The sequence below is a fragment of the Ahaetulla prasina genome, chromosome 1 (assembly GCF_028640845.1).
Source record: "Ahaetulla prasina isolate Xishuangbanna chromosome 1, ASM2864084v1, whole genome shotgun sequence".
In the NCBI taxonomy this organism is placed as follows: domain Eukaryota; kingdom Metazoa; phylum Chordata; class Lepidosauria; order Squamata; family Colubridae; genus Ahaetulla; species Ahaetulla prasina.
In genome coordinates, this window is record NC_080539.1 from 245,837,381 (window position 1) to 245,858,283 (window position 20,903).

Consider the following 20,903-nt stretch of genomic DNA (forward strand, 5'->3'; position numbering starts at 1 on the left):
CAGGGAGCTGAACCAAAAGACCTCCAAGGACTTTGGTAATCGTCTGATTCTATGAAATGTGATATTCTATGTGCACTTTGCATTGACTGTTTTAAAATTTTTTAAAAAAACTTCAAACCTCTGGGGACAATTGTGTGCATGTTTGAAACTCGCACCTTTTCCCCATGCTGTTGATTTGTGGAGATTACAAAATAGCTTCCAAATGAATGCCACTTTAATTTTGGCAGCATAATCCAGAGAATCTGTGTGGCCTACAAAAACAAGTCTGGAAGCTGCGTAAAGATGCTAAATGTTGCATTTCCCACCCATAATTTAGGAATAAAAAAATATGATGTAATCTATAACATATGGGGTTTTTTTTTTTCAGAATGAATAATAGATACTTTTCTCATTACGTGATTGCTCTGCTTCTGCACAGCAGTTATGAGAAAACTTAGTGACACATAATATATTAATAGGTAAATGTAGACTGTTTCCAAGAAAAATATGACATAGTTGTCATTTTTTTATTGCTCCAAAGATATCAAAAAGTAATGATCTGAATAAGAAATATGAAACACAATAATAAAATATTCAAATACTCTACAGCGGAAGTTTTTAAGAATTAAATTTAGATTTTCTTTTGTCATAATATTCCAAAGACATAAATCTTTTATCACTCTGTGAATTAAAATTTATTTATTTATTGACATATCATTATTATCACTGGAACTTATCTCATGGCTTATTTAAGGTAGTTCTCTGCCATGCAGTGAGTTAGCTGTCTTGTGCCATCTGGAAGTGTATGGTAAAAGTCAGCATTTATAAGGAATGTTGGAGGCCCTTATGGCTCTGGGTAGCCATATCCCAATTTATTTATTTTTTGTTTACATTTATATCCCGCCCTTCTTCGAAGACTCAGGGCGGCTTACAGTGTGTAAGGCAATAGTCTCATTCTATTTGTATATTTACAAAGTCAACTTATTGCCCCCCCAACAATCTGGGTCCTCATTTTAAAAAGATTGTCCCTCAAGAAAGCAAACAGCTTTCTAGTATAATATAATGCGGGAAATAAAACATCCTAATATTATGCTGGAAATAAAATATCTGAGACACTGGGAATTGTTTTAATCTTACATTTCAAAAGGATAGTCAATTATTAAAAACTAAATTAAAATATAAAGCAAACATATGAAAGATTAAACCAAAAAAATTGAACCCAAAATATATTGTATCCATTTCTTCCACTTTTTATGTATTCATGAATTCCCATGTCCAATATTCAAGCAAACCATACCAGACTGCAACTGAATAAAACTGTACAGTAGTCTAATGAGCCATATTATTAAATATAGAGCTAAATAAAATCTAACTGTTATTTATGTAAGTATAATAGTTATTATCTCTATTATTCGCAGGGACCGCTTGAATTGTACTCAGTGCTTACAGCATCCATGGCTGCAAAAAGACACCAAACACATGGAAGCCAAAAAACTCTCCAAAGATAGGATGAAAAAATACATGGCTAGAAGAAAATGGCAGGTAACCTATGTCTCTGGAAATTCTCAGTCATCCACCAGGTCATTGGTTGTCCCATGAATGTACAAATAATTTGTTTCGTATGTTCTTGATCACCATGTTTACCTGCCCCAAAGGTGCTTTTTCTAAAAACCAACCAGTCTTTCTTTGATGTTCCTTGATGTTCCTCTGGTGGCTCAGCAGACTAAGTCTGTCTGTTATTAACACAGCTGCTTGCAATTACTGCAAGTTCAAGTCCCACCAGGCCCAAGGTTGACTCAGCCTTCCATCCTTTATAAGGTAGGTAAAATGAGGACCCAGATTGTTGGGGGCAATAAAAATGGACTTTGTATATAATATACAAATGGATGAAGACTATTGCTTAACACAGTGTAAGCTGCCCTGAGTCTTCGGAGAAGGGCGGGATATAAATTCAAATAAATTTTTTAAAAAAAGATGTTTTGCTTCTCATCCAAGAAACTGCTTCACTTCAGAACTGAAGCAAAATGTCTTTTTAAAAAAACCAAAAAAAGTCCAGTTGCCTTTGGAAAAAGCACCTTTGGGGCAGGTAAACATAGTGATCAAGAACATATGAAACAAATTCTTTGTACATTCTATCTTCAAAATGCATTAATTAGGAAGATACATGAAAATAAAAGGCCCTTTGTTTAAGAAAACAATGCATCTTTCGCAGGAAAGCTATTACAGATAGTCTTCGACTTAACAACAGTTCCTTTCGTGACTGTTTGAAGTTAAAACGGCATTGGAAAAAGTGACATGGCTATTTTTCACACTTATGACTGTTGCAGCATCCCCATGGTCGTGTGATTTACATTCTGATGCATGGGAACTGACTCATATTTATGACGGTTGCAGTATCCGGTGGTCATGTCCCGGTGCTTGGAAGCCGTACGGGTCTGGATGGGGAGAAACAGACTCAAGCTCAATCCCTCCAAGACGGAGTGGCTGTGGATGCCGGCACCCCGGTACAGTCAGCTGCAACCGTGGCTGACCGTTGGGGGCGAGTTATTGGCCCCAATGGAAAGGGTGCGCAACTTGGGTGTCCTCCTGGATGGGTGGCTGTCGTTCGATGATCATCTGGCGGCCGTCTCCAGGAGGGCCTTTTACCAAGTACACTTGGTCCGCCAGTTGTGCCCCTTCCTTGACCGGGATGCCTTATGCACGGTCACTCATGCTCTGGTTACATCTCGTTTGGACTATTGCAATGCTCTCTACATGGGGCTGCCCTTGAAGTGCACCCGGAGACTGCAGCTAGTCCAGAATGCAGCTGCGCGAGTAGTAACGGGAGCCACTCGTTGCTCCCATGTAACACCACTACTACACAGTCTGCACTGGCTTCCTGTGGTCTTTCAGGTGCGCTTTAAGATTTTGGTTACCACCTTTAAAGCACTCCATGGCTTAGGGCCCGGGTACTTACGGGACCGCCTGCTGTTACCTCATGCCTCCCATCGACCCGTACGCTCACACAGAGAGGGTCTTCTCAGGGTGCCGTCCGCCAAACAATGTTGGCTGGCAGCCCCCAGGGGTAGGGCCTTCTCTGTGGGAGCTCCTACGCTTTGGAACGAACTTCCCCCTGGTTTACGCCAAGTGCCTGATCTTCGGACTTTTCGCCGTGAGCTGAAAACGCATTTATTTATCCAAGCGGGACTGGATTAAAAGTTTTACTTAATTTTAACTGGGGTTAGTTGTTAATTTTTAGGTAATGGGGTTTTATCATTTTAATTGTAATTTTAAATTTTGGCCTATTTAAATAAGTTTTTTAATTAGTTTTTATTGTGTATGATTTCTGTATTTTTATCTGGCTGTAAACCGCCCTGAGTCCTTCGGGAGATAGGGCGGTATAAAAATTTGATTAAATAAATAAATAAATGTGATCCCCTTTTGTAACCTTCTGACAAGCAAAGTCAATGGGGAAGCCAGATTCACTTAACAACCGTGTTACTAAGCTAACAACTGCAGTGATTCACTTAACAAATGTGGCAAGAAAGTCGTAATATGGGGCAAAACTCACTTAAATTTCTCATTTAGCAACATAAATTTTGGGCTCAATTGTGGTTTTAAGTTGAGGACTACCTGTACAGGATAAAGGAGGGACATCTTAAATTGCCTTATTTCAATTCCTGTCCTTAAAGTAAATATATGTAACATATATTCTCTCCTATTGGTACATGTAACTTAATTATAAAGATTAATGATCAAGTTGGCTTTGATCAAATTTGTACCTTTGCAATGCTTATAAGAAAATTCTCCTGAGATAATTATGGATGTATTCAGGAGGATTTTATCTGTTACTTTAAACAAATGAATAACATTTTTCAGTATTTTATTATGGCTGTAGCAAAGGGAAAAGAGAGGCATAGTGATTACACCATTTTGAAATGTGGCTGGTAATTTTTTCCTTCATTTGGGAAGGTACTCAATATTGATTTACCCTTTTTGATTTCTATTCCTTCCTCTGTTCCTGTGAGGGGAAATTCCTAAAAATCCAACTGCTTCACAGACTTCCTTGCCAGCCTATAAAGCAAGTTGCCCAAAAGTTCTATGGTTGAAATCTTTACTAGACACCTGTTACCCTCCATTCATGGGTCAACTTTTATGGGACCCCCATCTCTAGAGTTTGCTCTCAGTGCATTAAATAGAACCATTGTATTTTTCTTTGTCTTTTGCCTCTTATTTTACAAATATGTCAAAAATAACATATGAATTCATCAGCATTTCTTGATTATGTTACAGAAAACAGGGAATGCTGTTCGTGCCATAGGAAGGCTGTCTTCTATGGCAATGATTTCTGGCCTGAGTGGACGGAAGTCCTCTTCAAGTTCACCAACCAGCCCTGTTAATGCAGAGATTGAAGCTGGAGGTATGGAAATTCTGATATGAAGTGGAGGTATAGTGGTATACCATAGTCTTTCCAACTTTGAGCACAATGGCAGAAGATAATGAAAACTGAATTCCAAAGCATCTGAAGGCCATAAGGTTGAAGAAGACCGATTCTGTTAGTTCCAAAACTACAATATTCATTCATGTATCATAGAAAATCTTGTCGTGTCTTGTCATGTCTTTCCTTCTATCATTACTGGTATTTTCTTAATTTGGACATATGGTTAATCACTATTTTACAGAGATCTATAATCTTTTGTGGCTCAGGCTAACAGCCAGTCTGTATTTAACCTAAGGACACTTGTGTCCATTTCTGCATATTGATTATTCATTCACCAGTAAAATATTGGGCAGAGTTTGCTATATAAATCATCCAAGCAGTAGAATTACCATGCCATATTTCAGGAAGCATATTTTACTACCATTTCAACTTTCAATTGAAATAAGAAAATTGATGTGACTAGCTTCACAGATATAGTTAAGGCAGATGTCAAGCAGATGGGACACAAAAATATGTATGAATATTGTAGGGTAGTGTTGGCGAACATTTTCGGCATCGAGTACTGAAACAGGAGTGTGCACATGCGAGTGCCCACATACTGGAAACCAGAAGAGCACATGATTTTCCAGTTTCTGGTGAACAGCTGTCTGGTGTGCATGTGCCAGCTCTGCCTGGCCTTTCGGGGGTCCTTGCACCTTCCTGCCCACCCGCTGCCCACCCCCCTGGTTCCCATAGGGGTGGCGGGACATCCCCACCGATGACCCGGTTCCGCAGCCCTGAACAGGGAGAGAAAGTTGGGCAGGGAATGCCGCCTCCCTCTGCTGGAAAGCTGGAGCCCCTTCCCAGCCTCAGAGGGAAGGGGTGCCAGCGTTCCCAGGATTCAGGTTGAGGGCCAGCAGGCAAGAGAGCTTTGCCCCAGCTCTGGCCAGGATGAAGTGCCCCCCCCGTATACCACCAAGAACAAGCCAGCACAGGCCCCCCTTTCCCAGCCACTTCCCGGCCAGTGTCTTCCCATTTCCCAGCCAGTGTGCCTCTTATCCCTCGGCGGCATCTCCATGCGTGAGGAGGTGCGCTCTCCTGCAGCCCTCCTGGGCCAACTTGTCTCCCTGACAGTGGCTCCATGCTGCCTGAACTGCTGCCCCGCTGCTCTGTGCGCCGAACTGGCCAGGTGCTCCAGACCATAGATGAGCATCAGTGCCGCAAGCTGGAGGGCTTGGGTCACACAAGAAGTCTACTCAGATGGGGAGGGAGGGAAGCCCCAGCCCACCCGACCTGGCTAGTAGCTCTGCTCCGTTTGTCCTTCCAGGTTCCGGTGCACTGGCCACCTGGTATTCATGCACATGGGAGCACCGGAAACCTTCATGTGCACCAGGAAGATAATCCAGCGTGCGCATGTACACTGGAAAGCTGGTCTTTGCGCATGTGTGCGTGCCAGAAACCAGCAGATCATCTTCCCAGCACGCGCATCCACACCGGGTGGCTGCTCTTTAAGTTTCTGGCACTCCCGCATGCATAAAGACCAGCTGGCTAGCACACCCAGAAGAGCCAATGGGCAACAGCTCACATGCCTGGAGGGATGGCTCTGTGTGCCACTTCCGGCACACGTGCCATAGGTTCGCCATCATGGTTGTAAGGTATCATATTGTTTTGAAAAAAGTATTTGAGAAAGCTTTCCATGACATTCAGATTGTTTAAGTGTAGACTATATGGTATAACACTTAAACAGATGCTTGAAAATTGTATTCTATAAAGAATATTCATCCACAGTCTTTTTTTAACAAAAGTCTGTAGAGTGTAGTGGCATATTAAATGTCACAAGGAACAGTTATAGGCCTTGTGCTCTTTAATATTTTTTTTAAATTCAATTTTTTAATGACTTGGATGAGGAAGTGGAAAAAAGATCTCTCAAAAATCCATGTGGCACAGAATTGGATGGAATGTCCAATGTGTTAGATTGGAAAGGAAATTTGACAGAGACACATATAAAAACAATAGGAAAATGCAAACATAGAATGGGAGAATGTCCGCTTGGAAGTAATACCTGTGGAAAAGATACCTAGTTGATTATATACTGAATATAAACCATCTTTATAGTATGGCTTTAAAAAGTTGTTTAAGGTTGTGTCAATAGACATATAGAATAGATAGAATAGAATTTTTTATTGGCCAAGTCTGATTGGACACACAAGGAATTTGTCTTGGTGCATATGCTCTCAGTGTACATAAAAGAAAAGATACCTTCATCAAGGTACACTTACAACACTTAACGATAGTCATAGGGTACAAAATATAACTTTCAAATCACAGGAAATAATAAATTAACATTATTTTATGACTCTTGATCAGATCCTGAGTATATTTTCGAGCAACCATACCATACATTGAATAGAATAGAATAGAATAGAATATTTTTATTTATAGACTGCCCTTCTCCCGAAGGACTCAGGGCGGTGTACAGCCAGGAATAAAATACAGAAAGAAAACAACAATACAAAACTAAAAACAACCCTTAAAAAACCTATTCGATATGGCTACTTATAGATAAAATATTACCCTCTAAAATTTACAAAAAATTTAAAACCCATAAAATCAATTTGATAATTTAAAATTTAAGCGAGTCTAGCAAGACGAAATAAGTAGGTTTTAAGTTTGCAGCGGAAGGTCCTAAGGTCAGATATTTGTCGAAGTCCAGGGGGAAGCTCGTTCCATAGGGTAGGAGCCCCCACAGAGAAGGCCCACCCCCTGGGGGCCGCCAGCCGGCATTGCTTGGCTGACGGCACCCTGAGGAGCCCTTCTCTGTGAGAGCGTACCGGTCGTTGGGAGATAGACATTGGCAGTAGACGGTCCCGTAGGTATCCCGGTCCTAAGCCATGAAGCGCTTTAAAGGTAGTAACTAACACCTTGAAGCGCACCTGGAAGACAACAGGCAGCCAGTGCAGTCTGCGCAGGATAGGTGTTACATGGGAGCTCCGAACTGCTCCCTCAATAACCCGCGCAGCCGCATTCTGGACTAACTGGAGTCTCCGGTTGCTCCTCAAGGGGTGCCCCATGTAGAGAGCATTGCAATAGTCCAGACGAGAGGTAATGAGAGCATGAGTGACCGTGCATAGGGCATCCCGGTCCAGGAAGGGGCGCAACTGGCGGATCAGGCGAACCTGATAGAAAGCTCTCCTGGAGACTTGGCTGTCAAATGATCTTCGAAAGACAACCGCCCATCCAGGAGCACGCCCAAGTTGCGCACCCTCTCCATTGGGGCCAATGACTCGCCCCCAACAGACAGCCGCGGCTGCAGCTGACTGTACCGGGGTGCCGGCATCCACAGCCACTCCGTCTTGGAGGGATTAAGTTTGAGCCTGTTCCTCCCCATCCAGACCCGTACGGCTTCCAGACACCGGGACAGTACTTCGATAGCTTCGTTGGGGTGGCCTGGGGTGGAAAAGTACAGCTGCGTGTCATCAGCGTACAGTTGGTATCTCACCCCAAAACCACTGATGATCTCACCCAGCGGCTTCATGTAGATGTTGAACAGGAGAGGCGAAAGAATCGATCCATGCTGCACCCCACACATGAGGCACCTCGGAGCCGATCTCTGCCCCCCTGTCAACACCGTCTGCGTCCGGTCAGAGAGGTAGGAGGAGAACCACCGATAAACGGTGCCTCCCACTCCCAACCCCTCTAACCGGTGCAGCAAGATACCATGGTCGATGGTATCGAAAGCCGCTGAGAGGTCTAATAGGACCAGGGCAGAGGAGTAACCCTTATCCCTGGCCTCCAGAGATCATCCACCAACGCAACCAAAGCCGTCTCCGTACTGTATCCAGGCCGGAAGCCAGACTGGAACGGGTCTAGATAGACGGTTTCATCCAGGTACTGGGGTAGTTGACATGCCACCGCACTCTACAACCTTCGCCGTAAAACGAAGGTTGGAGACTGGATGATAATTTCCTAAAACAGCTGGGTCCAGGGAAGGCTTCTTGAGGAGAGGTCTCACCACCGCCTCTTTCAAGGCAGCGGGAAAGACCCCCTCCCGCAAAGAAGCATTTGTAATCCCCCGGAGCCAGCCTCGTGTCACCTCTTGCGTGGCCAGCACCAACCAGGAGGGGCACGGGTCCAGTAAACATGTGGTGGCATTCAACCTTCCCAGCATTGGAACAAGTTTAAAGAACTTGTTCATTGGAACAAGTTTAAAGAAAGTCAGCAAGGATGAATTGGGGACTAGAAGTTAAGTTCTATGGGGGAAAAAAGGAAAGAACTGGGAATATTTTAGCCTTAAGAAGATACTGTGAAAGCACTTTAAAAATATCATAAGCAGTATCATATAGAAGGCTCCAATTTGTCCTTCATCGCTTTAAGGTGCAAGATATGATAATGGTTTTAAGTTTCAGGAAATGAGTCTCTAATTCTGATTTTTGTTTGGTTTTAATCATAAATAAATTTGACAATGGAACCCAGATAATTGTAACATCCCCTTTCTCTGAGTGTTTTCAAACAAAACTGAATAATTATCTATCTGGGATACTTTAAATTTAAGTTCGGTTTGAGCAGGAAGTTAGTTTCAATAAATATTTAGCTCCTTCCAAATCTATGATATATGTGCATTGTCCTTTTACCACAATTGATGTGTGACCTGCAGGGATGTATCCAGCCCTTGGTATCCATGATGCTTTATCACATGAATTCTCCCAAAGGAATAAAATATTCCGATTTGAATTCTAAATTAACAGTCATTAAAGATTACCATGGAAAGAATATAAAGTTGATGTCTGTGAACTGCTATGTTGTGGCTGAAAGACAATTTTTGACATATATTAGAAGGTAAGAATTATTATGAGACCAATTGTTCTGTGATAAAACAGAACATGTGTATTGTTGTTTTTTCCTAGATGAAACAGCCAGCTCTCTCTTAGAAGCAGTTGATGAAGAAAGATCTCATGTGAAGCCCTATTTCTCTAAAACAATTCAAGAGATAGAAGTTGTGGAAGGCAGTGCTGCTAGATTTGACTGTAAAATTGAAGGTATTTTTCACTAATTTAGAAGACTTTATAAGCTATCCACCTGTTGTTTTCCTTTTGGTGTTGGTGTATTGGTATTTTTTTATCTTCTTGCAATTTGATGTATCTTATTTGCCAATTTTAATTCTCATTTTCTGGATAAGCTATAAGATAGAATTCATTGGTGAAATCCAAATTTTTTTACTACCAGTTCTGTGGGCGTGGTGTGGTTTGGTGGGCGTGGCAGGGGAATTCAAAATCTCCATTCCTACCCCACTCCAGGGGAAGGATACTGCAAAATCTCCATTCCCACCCCACTCTGGGACCAGCCAGAGGTGGTATTTGCTGGTTCTCCGAACTACTCAAAATTTCTGCTACCGATTCTCCAGAACTGTCAGAACCTGCTGGATTTCACCCCTGATAGAATTCCATTTTAAACACAGGTTTATTCAGGTTATCAATGACCAAATCTGGCTTTGAGTTATTGATTTATCTTGACGTACCTTGAGAAGGCTGCCATGTAAAGATGTTGTGTGTTCTGCCTGTTTCAAATTAATTGGGTACTAACAGGAACTGCAGACCCACAAATGTATACATTGATTGACATTAGAGTCTCTATATAACTATAATTGTACAACTAAGACATATCAGGGAATAGTCGCTGTTGGACTCTAGCTGAAATCTTGAGTACATGTGTTACAGGTAAGTGGGTTTAAATTTTTACAACTATATATGGTCACTCCAAAACCAACCATACATCTATCCACTTTACATTTCACGTGGTAGTTACTGTATCTTGTACATGCCATATTTGCTAATAAACTATGCAGTGTTTAAAGGGAGCTGTTAAAGAGCAACATCTGGATTATGAAGATTCCACAGGATCCTCTTACATGACCTGCAATCTCTTAGAATTGGACTTATTCTAAAAACTCCATTTGTACTGCATTTTTTGTACACCAATAACTGTTAAATAACATGGTTGATAGGTGCACATCTACATCCTCCGGCCACAATAGCCTGTTGTGTTTTTTAATGGCAAATTCAAATGATTGTCTATTTTTTTTTTATATTCAACACTTATTGCTTAAAAAACATTTTTACAAATCAAATATCTTCATTTTGGCATCTGGTATTTCTCAGGTTACCCTGACCCAGAAGTGATTTGGTACAAAGATGAGCAATCTATCAAGGAATCCCGGCACTTCCAAATTGACTATGACGAAGATGGCAACTGCTCTTTGATTATTTCTGAAGTTTGTGGGGATGACGATGCCAAATATACTTGCAAGGCAATTAACTGTTTGGGAGAATCAACTTGTACAGCAGAACTTATTGTGGAAACGATGGGGGAAGAGGAAGAGGAGGAAGAAGAAGAATGAATCAACAGAAGAGGAGAAAAATCACTCAGTTGAAGACTCTTTAATGCTCATGTAGTGTGACATAAGATCATAGTTTTCTTGATTTGTTTTATCAGCAGTGTGGCTGACACCTGTTTTATTTATGGGCATTAACTTGAATTAACAAGCACTTTAGTTGGCTGTTGTGCTTGGATTTAGTTTAAGTTAAAGCATCAGTTGCATAGCCCAGACAACGAATGTGAACACACCATATGAAGCTAATCTGCTAGAATCAGCCATTTCTTTTGTAAACGTATGATCAGGAGAGAGGAACTGGATAAGTATACTAATTGTTTCATCAACCAATGTAGCTAGCAAAAATGCATCTTTGGTTTTCTGTGACACCATTGAAGTATGTATGAATGAAGTATATTTGGAGCAATAAAAATTTTAACTGCAAGGGGCCCACTGGAAATACAAGAGTAATACAGAAAATTTCCTGATGGGATGCAACCTTAGACTCTAGTTGGCTTCTCTTATCAAACAGATACTAAATATAGATAATTATAATTATCTCAGTGCCAACTTTGCAACACTTTACCGTATTCAGTTTTGGGGATTATTTTTTTTCACCAGTGGCATCCTATTAACAGCATTTTGTGTCTTTCTTAACTTTCCCCTTGAGAGTTATTTGTAAATTCAGATCAGAAAACCTCAATTTCAGAATAAGTTATTACAGGTTTCCCCCAAAATAAAACTAATAAGAGTTTTGAATCCAGGCAAAATGGCTTGAAAATTCAGTAGATTGCATTTTAAATCCTGTTTAGAAAATGAAAGACATTTTCCCTATTTTTCTTTGCAGCAGTTGAGCTGAATGGTGGATTTTCGTGGTGTATGTTATTGTGATCATCATGGTAACAGTAAAAGCAAAAACGAAAAAAGAAGAAAAAACTGCAGATACAATTTGTAACCTAAGTTGGCTAGCACACTAAGTGTGTTGGCTGAAATACTACATTAACCCTGCTGTGGTGAAAGATGAATGGCATGCCAGGTTGCCTCACCATAAGCTCGTTTGGTACGGAATGGCATTTTTGAAGGACGGAAAGAAATCATAATTAATACTCTGTCCTGATTGCAGGTTTCTATTTGCATCACTGCTCTGAATGCCAAAAGGAAAATGTGTCACTTTATCAGAACAAAGTAAAAGGTTTTGACATATAGACTTATTGGAAACAAACAATATATATTATGATGCAACTCCGGTTTGTTTGTATCATTATTTTGCTCTTATTAGAAATATTTGCTAGAAACTGGATAATCAGAAAAGCGAGTTCGATTACAAGGTCCTCTACAAGTTCCAACAAACACAAACTCAGTATTTGTGAGGTTGATGTCTTCCTGCTAAATAAACACATGCAAACAGATACAAAGAGGCACCTGATGGTTAAAAAATATTTTATTTTTTATTCCTCCAAATCGATTAACACATTCAGATTTTTCCGTGTTGCTTTCCTTTCACAATTAGCAGTCATTCAACACCTAAAAATACCTGTCTACACTTACTGCATCATTCCAACTCTAAGGCTTTTCTCCACTTCTTCTGCAAGATGCAAATATTTTCAGCATAACCATTGGCTTCATTAAAGGACACAAATAACAAAATTCTGCATTAGCTTCTCAAGGCAGAAGAGGAAAATTAAGTATACTTCAATATAGATACATACAGTATCTTTAGAACGTTTGATCTTATTACTGTAGTCTTACATGTTCTGTATTTGCTTGTCTGCCTGTTGGAATGCAGATATTCAAAATTCCATTTATGATATATACTCACATTTGCTGTGGGTTTTTTTATTACTGCTTTCGCTGTTTCTTAGTTGAAGTTATCAGCATGTCCTCTTTTTAAGTGGATGAGAAACTTTTGTTATAATAAAACACAGTCATTGCCAGTTTTCCACACATTGTTATAAGGCAATTTTAATATTATTTAGTGCATACAAGGCATTTTTTCACATGTTTTCAATGTGTTAAGAAAACAGTGGGGTGTATTTTTGTATATCTTAATAAAAAAAATATGCTAATGTTTTCTGGTGTCTTAAACAGAGAGGGAATATTCGAGAACACTACAGCTGTAGTTACTCACAATTTCTCAATAAATATATATCACAAAGCATGTTGCTACCAGTTCATTTGTTCAATTTAAGCTCTACTTTCCTTTCTTGAGCCAGGGTGAATATTTGAGAATTTTAGTTTACTGCTTCCTGATAGCTTTATAAATTATACTGCTTGCATGACCCAGTGTAATATAACTTTCTATCTAGACAATAGATTTGAGTTGTAAAAGTACATAAATATGACAAATTTAGCTGAAAACTAAATTATTTCTCTTGGCCCATGAATCTTTTTAACTTGTACAAGTGGTTGTGTTTGTTTGCAAAATGGTTCTACTAACAGTTCTTTTTTTAAAAAAATCTATAAGCCTTGAAACGTTTGCTCGAAGGCAAACACAGCACACCTACTTCAACGTTTTTGGAGAAAAGAACAGATTCTTTCAACATGCTTAATTAAAAAAACAAATCTTAAAAGATCAGGAAAGAAAAATAACATATGAATCTCCTGCCCCGAGACCCATTCTAGTCAGCTTTTCTTGCAACTGGTGAACTATTTGCAGGTTCCCAAAAAGGAGGCAAGATGAAATGGGAAGAAATGGTAGAGGCAGGGAAAAAGGGGGCAACTTTTAGAAGATGATCAGGCTGAGCTTGGAATATGGGGTGAAATGAAACATTAGTTTGGGTCTATACCCCATAAGAGACTTGAGCCCAGTCCCCCTTGAAGTTTGTTGACTTATCTGACACCAATTCATCTTGACTTAGATCAGATTGTTGTATATAGGTAGCATGAAATAAACTTGTACTACTTTTAAACTCCATTCTGTTTTCTGGTCTCTTGCACCTGACACAACCTGCTGGAGGAAATATTGTAGGTTCAAAATGGTGGCCTGCTCTCCTGTCTTCTGCCTTGATCTTTTGTAGTTTCTTTCTTTGCCCAATGTCTTCTAACTCATTTCAGCACCTTTTCCCCTCCCTCCACCTTCTAGGCATTTTATCCTTTTTTCCTTCATTGCCTCTTTTCTCTTCCATGCAGCCTACATTATTACATCCTGGAGTATGACAGGAGCCATCTACTAGCTGTGGTATGTGAGGGTGTACTTCTACTTTCTCTTCCATGGCTGCTATTTCCTGGTATCCAGCATTGTGAAGGAATGAGCAACTGCCAAGAAAGGAAAAAAAGAAACCTTTTTAAGAATTAAGTATTCAATTTTGGGGATGCTGTGTTAAAGAGCCGTGGCAGCACAGTGGTTAGAATGCAGTATTGCAAGTTAATTCAGTTCACTGTGAGGAGTTTGATCTTTTTTTTTTAATTGAAAAAGTTTTTACAAAAAAAAAAGCTTTCTCCCCCCCTCTACCCCCCCTCCACCCTCCCTTCAAAAAAAACCCCTCCCCCCCCGACTTCCTGAAACAAACACAAGGTATAGTTAAAAATAAAACAAGCATATGCTAAAAAAATTTCCTCCTAACTCAGTTATACTCCTGCAATTCTCATCAAATCCTAACCTCCCCCATAACAATCAGAAATAATACATCCTAATCATTCAAAGGCAGTCTGATATCTCTTAGTCTGATATCTATTTTGAATATAATCAATCCATTTTTTCCATTCATTTAAGTATCTTTCTTGTGTATTGTCTTTCAGAAAGGCTGAGATTTTTGCCATCTCAGCCAAATTAGCAACTTTCAATATCCATTCTTCTATTGTAGGTAGTTCTTTTTTCTGCCAGTATTGTCCAATCAGTAGTCTTGCCGCTGTTACTAAATTTAAAATCAATTTAGTCTCAATTACTGTACAGTCCTTAATAATTCCCAGGAAAAATAATTGCGGTAGGAACTTTATCTTCTTTTTCAAAACATTTTGTATAATCCACCAAATTCTTATCCAAAAAGCCTTAATGTTCTTGCAAGTCCACCAAATATGAAAATATGTAGCATCATCACAATTACATCTCCAACACTTTGCTTGCATATCTGGATACATACACGATAGTTTCTTAGGATCTAAATGCCATCTATAAAAATTATAAAATTATAAAAAATTTCCCTTAAATTCTGTGCCTGCGTAAATTTAACATTTCTAATCCAAATTTTTTCCCAAGTTTCCAATAATATTGGCTCCTGAAAATTTTGTGCCCATGAGGAGTTTGATCTTGACCAGCTCAAGGTTGACTCAGTCTTCCATCCTTCTGAGGTTGGTAAAATGAGGACCCAGATTATTGGGGCAATTATGCTCACATTGTGAACTACTTAGATAGAGGTGTAAAGCACTATGAAGTGGTATATAAGTCTAAGTTCTATTGCTATTGCTATGCTGTTTTTAAAAAGTCATTTTCCACTGGGCAAATCAATGTATTTTCTGAAGTTATAAAACAAAAACAATATAAATGGATGCGAATGTTTAAGCTCTTCCCCAAACTTCCCCTTGTCATCCGTTAGTTTAAGTTGTAAGCATGTTGCAAAGTAGCTAATGTTCAATCTTGATGAGATAGGGTCAAAAGGCAGAAAGAACAATTCTGCATGAATTTTATTTGTGACAGTTCTTCATTAAGAAGTATGGTTCCTTTTTCTCCATTCCGAACTGTTCTGTCTTCAAAAAGCATAGAACTACTTGTGTAGTTCTCTCTCTTCCTGTACAATATCCCTTTGAGTTGTGCTAAGTGGAGGAAGAGAGAAAAGTTATTTTCAGGAGAGAGTGTATTATAAACCGATATGATAATTCACCCTGTGTGATTAGTTTACTGTTGTGGCTCCAGCCCCCGAATCTGGCCCCATGTCCGAAAGTGACTCCAAGAGTGAGGGGGAAGCGCTGGTAAGGCTTACCTCAGAAGCACCGATTCCTTTGGCCTGGCTCCAGGAGCCAGAACCAGGCCAGTCGGAGGACGTAATGAGGCCGACATCCCCTGATTCCTCCCTTCCTCAGGCTATGCCCTCAGACGCAGCTGATAATCATACTAATCAAGCCTGGATCGACCCGTGCTTCAGAAGATTAGAGAGGCGGCGTCATCAGAGGGAAGGGTGGGGCAGGAGCCCCATCCCACAGGATATATAAGGAGCTTTGGGACTGCTCTCTGTTCCACGGGAAGCAAATTAGCTGAACCGTGTCGAAATGAGCTGAAGTCTTAATCTGTTTGAACTTTTTGGCAGGCAGCTGCATTTTCTTGGCCAGGACTGATAGGAGCCATGAACCCACTGGTTGTAGGCCAGCTCGTTACTCCAGAGTGAGGACAAAGACAGAACATTTACAGTCATTGCTGTGCATATTCTGAATTAAAGGCAAGCTGAATAAACTTTGGTTAATTAGCCATCTATGGGCATTCTTATGCAGAGTCAAATTTTTATTGCAATTTATATTTCTGTTTGAACTTCCATACACACATATACATGTACAGAGACTTAAATTGATTCCTACTCTGGTGAAATTCAGTTGGTTCTATCCAGCTCGGGCAAACCAGTAGCACCGGTGACAGGAGGCTCCGCCCACCTGTCCAGAAGTCATCACATCTCTCTGCACATGTGCAGAAGGCTCTGCGTATGTGTGGAGGAGGCACACACGCTCACATTTGTGAACCGGTAGCAAAGGTAAGTAAATTTCACCCCTGCTCCTATTCCATGGATAACTTTCTTTTGCTTAAGACTGGAATTCCAAGATTTAAACTATAACATTTAGAAAGCAGAAGATGGTGAGTTCTCATCCCATCTTGGGCATGACAGCTGGCTGGGTGACTTTGGGCCAGTAATACTGCCTCAGGTCAACTCGCTTTCCACTATATAAACAATAATGGGAATATAAACAAATAATGGCAAATTTTCACCAAAGCAACTAGTTCAGAGAATATTTCTGTAAAGTTTTGGGAAAGTTTGAAAGCTTCTGTTTAGTTTCAGCAATTCTTAATGCGTAATTTCTGGAAAGATATGATCCTTGGAAGACAAAATGCTTAAGTGCTTGATATTTCTATTCATGCACTGGAGTGAACCAAGAATTGTGAAGCATATGTATTTCAGAGGCCTGATCTTTCCACTAGTCCTTCTAAGTCAACATTTTGAAAAAAGCATTAAAGTTTCACACACAAACACACACACTAAATAGATACAATTGTAGAGTTGGATTCTTTGTAAATCATGGAATCCTGACTCTTCTTCAGCAAATAATTCTGGAAGGAACTAAGAAGCTTGGTATGCAATCCCATAATTCTAATGCAAAACTAACTACTTTGCTTCTCAGTAAACCTGTATAGAATTCTGATAAAACTAAGCTTTCCTGAACATGTGCAACCACACCTGCATGCACACACAAAATTATCCACAGCCCCTCCCCCCACACACACATAATTATTCACAGCCTTATTAAACAGGGCTTCCTTATAAAAAAAAAAAGTACAGCTTCAAAGCTAAAGTTCAACCAGTTATACTTGTAAGACAGTTGAAAAACATGTTCCTTGATTCCCTTTAACAGGAAGCTCTTAAATAAAATTTGAATTTTCCCACACAGAGAAGGGACGATCCCAAGACTTCCCTATGGAAATCTTTGAGGATTTCCTTTCTCCTTCTCTACTGTCACATGAAGTTATTTATTTATTAATCACAATTGTATGGCTGCCCATCTCATAAGAAACTACTCTGGGTGGCATACAATAATCAATAAAATATAAAAATCATTATAGAAATATAAAAGATCCCTTCATGGCTTGGCACCAGGTTATCTGAGGGACCGTCTCTTGCTGGTCACATCTACCCAATGTGAAGTTTCTGAAAGATGCCCTAATTAATTCATGAGCCGTGAGCCACGTTTCAAAAGAAATCCAGTAATTTATTAGGAGCACCATTCTGTCAATTACTCAAATGGAGTCAACTCTAACCCCCATGTGATTTGTGGGCCCCCATGAACCTCCTTCCTGGGCATGTCATAATGGACCAGGTTGGCGGGCTGTAAAAACCCCACCCCTCCTGCTGACTCTGGTATTTGAGGATACAATCTGTAACAAGGTATGTGTAGAATGTATTTTCCATTGGGGCAGCCGAGTAGCTTCATCCGTTCTCCCCCCACCCTGCTTATGGCAACTTGAAAGCTGGCCTGGAAAGCTTTGCAAGTTGACACCCAACCCATTAAAGCAGGGAGGCAGGGAATGCTTCAAGTCCCATACCCGAGGGAGATACACCTGGTGGGACCCAGAACGGCCTTCTCCATGGTGGCTCCCTCTCTCTAGAATCTCATTCCCCCAAAGATTAGAATGGCCCCCACTTTAATTCTCTTCCTGAAGGCACTGAAGACGTGGTTCTACCAGCAGTCCCAGAGTGGGATGGAGCCCATTAAATGGCTCATGTGATCAGCTCTCTCTGGGGCAGGGGGCGGAGGGTGATTTTATTACATTAATTTATTTGATTTTTATTAGTTTTTACTGTTTTTAAATGTGGTTTTTATATTCTGTAATCCGCCTTGAGGCGCCATGGTCAAATAGGCGGCAATATAAATTTAACAAATAAATAAAAATACAAAAATGTAAAGCATTATAAAAATTTAAAATATATAAACAACACTGGAAGAATAAAAAGATTGGTCACAATGAAGCTACCTAAGACTATCTGGTTCCCTGGGTCCTCCAATCCTGGTCATATAATCGGGTCTTGAGGGACTTTTGAAATAATAACAGGGATGGAGCTACCCTGACTTTGGAGGTGAGAATAGGGAGGACTCCATAACAGAGAAGATCCTCCTGCAACCCACCAAATGTAGATTTCTGGCAGATGATAACAACATGCCTTTTCTGCCCATTCTGATACGACAGGCTGATGTACTCATGGAGAGGTGGTCCTTCAGATAACCTGCTCCCATACCATGAAAGGCTTTAAAGGTAAAAATCAGTATCTCAAATTAGACCCAGAAGCAGACTGGCAGCCTATGCAGTTTGTGGAGCAGCGGGGTAATATCTTCTTTCCTGGGAGCACACATAATTGCCTGGGTCATTGCATTCTGCATTGTCGGAAGCTTCGGGATACTCTTCAAGAGTAGCCCCAAGTAAAGTGCATTCCAGTAGTCCAATCTGGAGGTAACCGGGGCATGAGCACAACTGGTTCAGGAAAGAACACAATTGGTGCACAATTACAAATTACTGCCATTTGTTTTTTTGAGTAGGAATTGTGTGACTAGGACTCCCAAATTGTGCACCGGGTCTGTCTGGATGTCAGCCCTCCCAGATAAACCAGACAGGAAACAGGATTGAGTGAATTAATTCTACTTTATTGTATAAGTTACATGAACAGAATCTTGCAATTCTGAAAGCACAAACTACCTGTCTTCACTTTTAACTGCTCAATCTATTAGGGTGGATCCTTTCTAAGTTTCTTTCTCTGATTGCTAAACCACTAGGGGTTCCTCCCTCTCTTATCTGTTTCCTCAGCAGCATCTCTTCATCTCTTTCCCTAAGGAAAGAGATGAAGGTCATCCATATATCCCATTAAATCAGGGCAATGCCGCCACAATGAACACCAGATATGGCATAGTCCTAGAACCAGTAGGCCCATTTATTCTTGCCAGAGTTCAGCTGAAGCCTTTGTCCACCATCACAGCCTCCAGACATCAGGAGAAGACATCCATGGCTTCATTTAATTCACCAGGGATGTATCAGCATGCTCATGATAACTCACCCCATGGCAAAGGACAAGCTCACCAAATAGCCTCATGTAAATAAATGTTCAATAAGAAAGGGAAGATCACTCAACCATGTGGCACCCCATGTAGTAGTGGCCAAGGGTGGGCCTCTCCTTTCATAACTGACCACAAATAAAGGAGGCAAACCAGGTAACCAGGCTGCCCAACCCCAATCCTCTGAGCCAGTCCAGGATACCACATTTGATGGCATTGAAAGCTGCTGAGAGGCAATCTCCATCCTGCTTATGTCAGAGACCATCCAAAATATGATAAATGCTGTTTCCATTCCATACCTGGGTCTGAATCCTGACTGAAAAGGATCCAGATAATTCACTTTATTCAGGGGCCCCTGATACTTGATCCCCAAAACCAAATCCTTGAAGATCAAGGACAGGGAACCTCCTATTGTCCTCACCAACCATCCCTAGGAGAAGCCAGGCATCCCATGGCATTATGGCTTCGCTACCTCTCAGAGTCACTGGTTCTCACCCAAGAGAAACCAGTCCATTCATAACAGCCATGTAGCAAATTGGTGGAGTCACCTTGTTTCTTCCTCATCAGGGAGACCTGGAAATACTACTACAAATGTTTTTAATATTTATGATTGCCACTCAGAGTCGCTTTGCAAAGAGAGATGGACGGCACATACATTTAATAAAGAAAGACATCAATAAATAAAGCATTGTTTCTTCTTTCTTTCTTTCTCTCGGATCAGGTGAGGCTTGCCTCCACTGGAAGTTTTCAAGAAGAGACCGAACAACTACTTGTCTCAAAAGGTATATAGGGTTTCCTGCCTGAGCAGGGGTTGGACTAGAAGACCTCCAAGGTCCCTTCCAACCCTTCTGTTATTCTGTTACTTATTGGTCCACTAGATAGGGTCCAATGACAGACGCCGGTAAGGTCATAAGGAAAAATAAATAAATAAATAAAATCCAAGAAATACTCGGACACCAAAAATAAATTATTACATATTCTGCAGGGAATGCACTTGCACATAGCTGGGGGGTGGGGGTATGTTTTTATATCAAAAGAGGGTGGACCCCATAGAACAGATTGGGGTTAACTGCAGGGCAATAATATGTTGTCAATATGTCCTACTTTGTTTTTTATTGTTTTTACAACTACTTGATATGGACGAATGACTGATCAATAAAAACGAATCCGAGTCAAACCGGGGCGAAGAATACGGTTGCTGAAGCCAGCAAAAACGCACGGCGAGGATCTGCAGCGCTGCTGCGGTCGGGCTGCTTAGGTACGCGGCGCTTTTCGTGCAGGCTCCCGAGGCACCCGCTCAGCCTCCGGCCACAGCTTAAGCAGCCCCAGCGGCCGCTCTTCCTCTCCGACCAGGCGTCCTCATTCTCCCTCGTCCTGCCTCTCCGGGAGAGCCCGCGTGACGCCGCGGGAGGCGAGGCCCTC

General features: G+C 40.8%; 1 protein-coding gene across 2 annotated transcripts in view; it reads left to right on the top strand.

The window, feature by feature from the left end:
• MYLK (myosin light chain kinase) overlaps positions 1-12,901 on the top strand; it is a 207,630-nt gene extending 194,729 nt beyond the window's left edge. For both annotated transcript variants that reach the window (XM_058195197.1, XM_058195207.1), the window contains 4 exons: positions 1,398-1,521; positions 4,252-4,378; positions 9,283-9,414; positions 10,534-12,901. In XM_058195197.1, the coding sequence (XP_058051180.1) occupies positions 1,398-1,521; positions 4,252-4,378; positions 9,283-9,414; positions 10,534-10,772 (622 nt within the window). In that variant the 3' untranslated portion in view covers positions 10,773-12,901. The remainder of the gene's footprint in view (positions 1-1,397; positions 1,522-4,251; positions 4,379-9,282; positions 9,415-10,533) is intronic.
• The last annotated feature ends 8,002 nt before the right edge of the window (positions 12,902-20,903 follow it).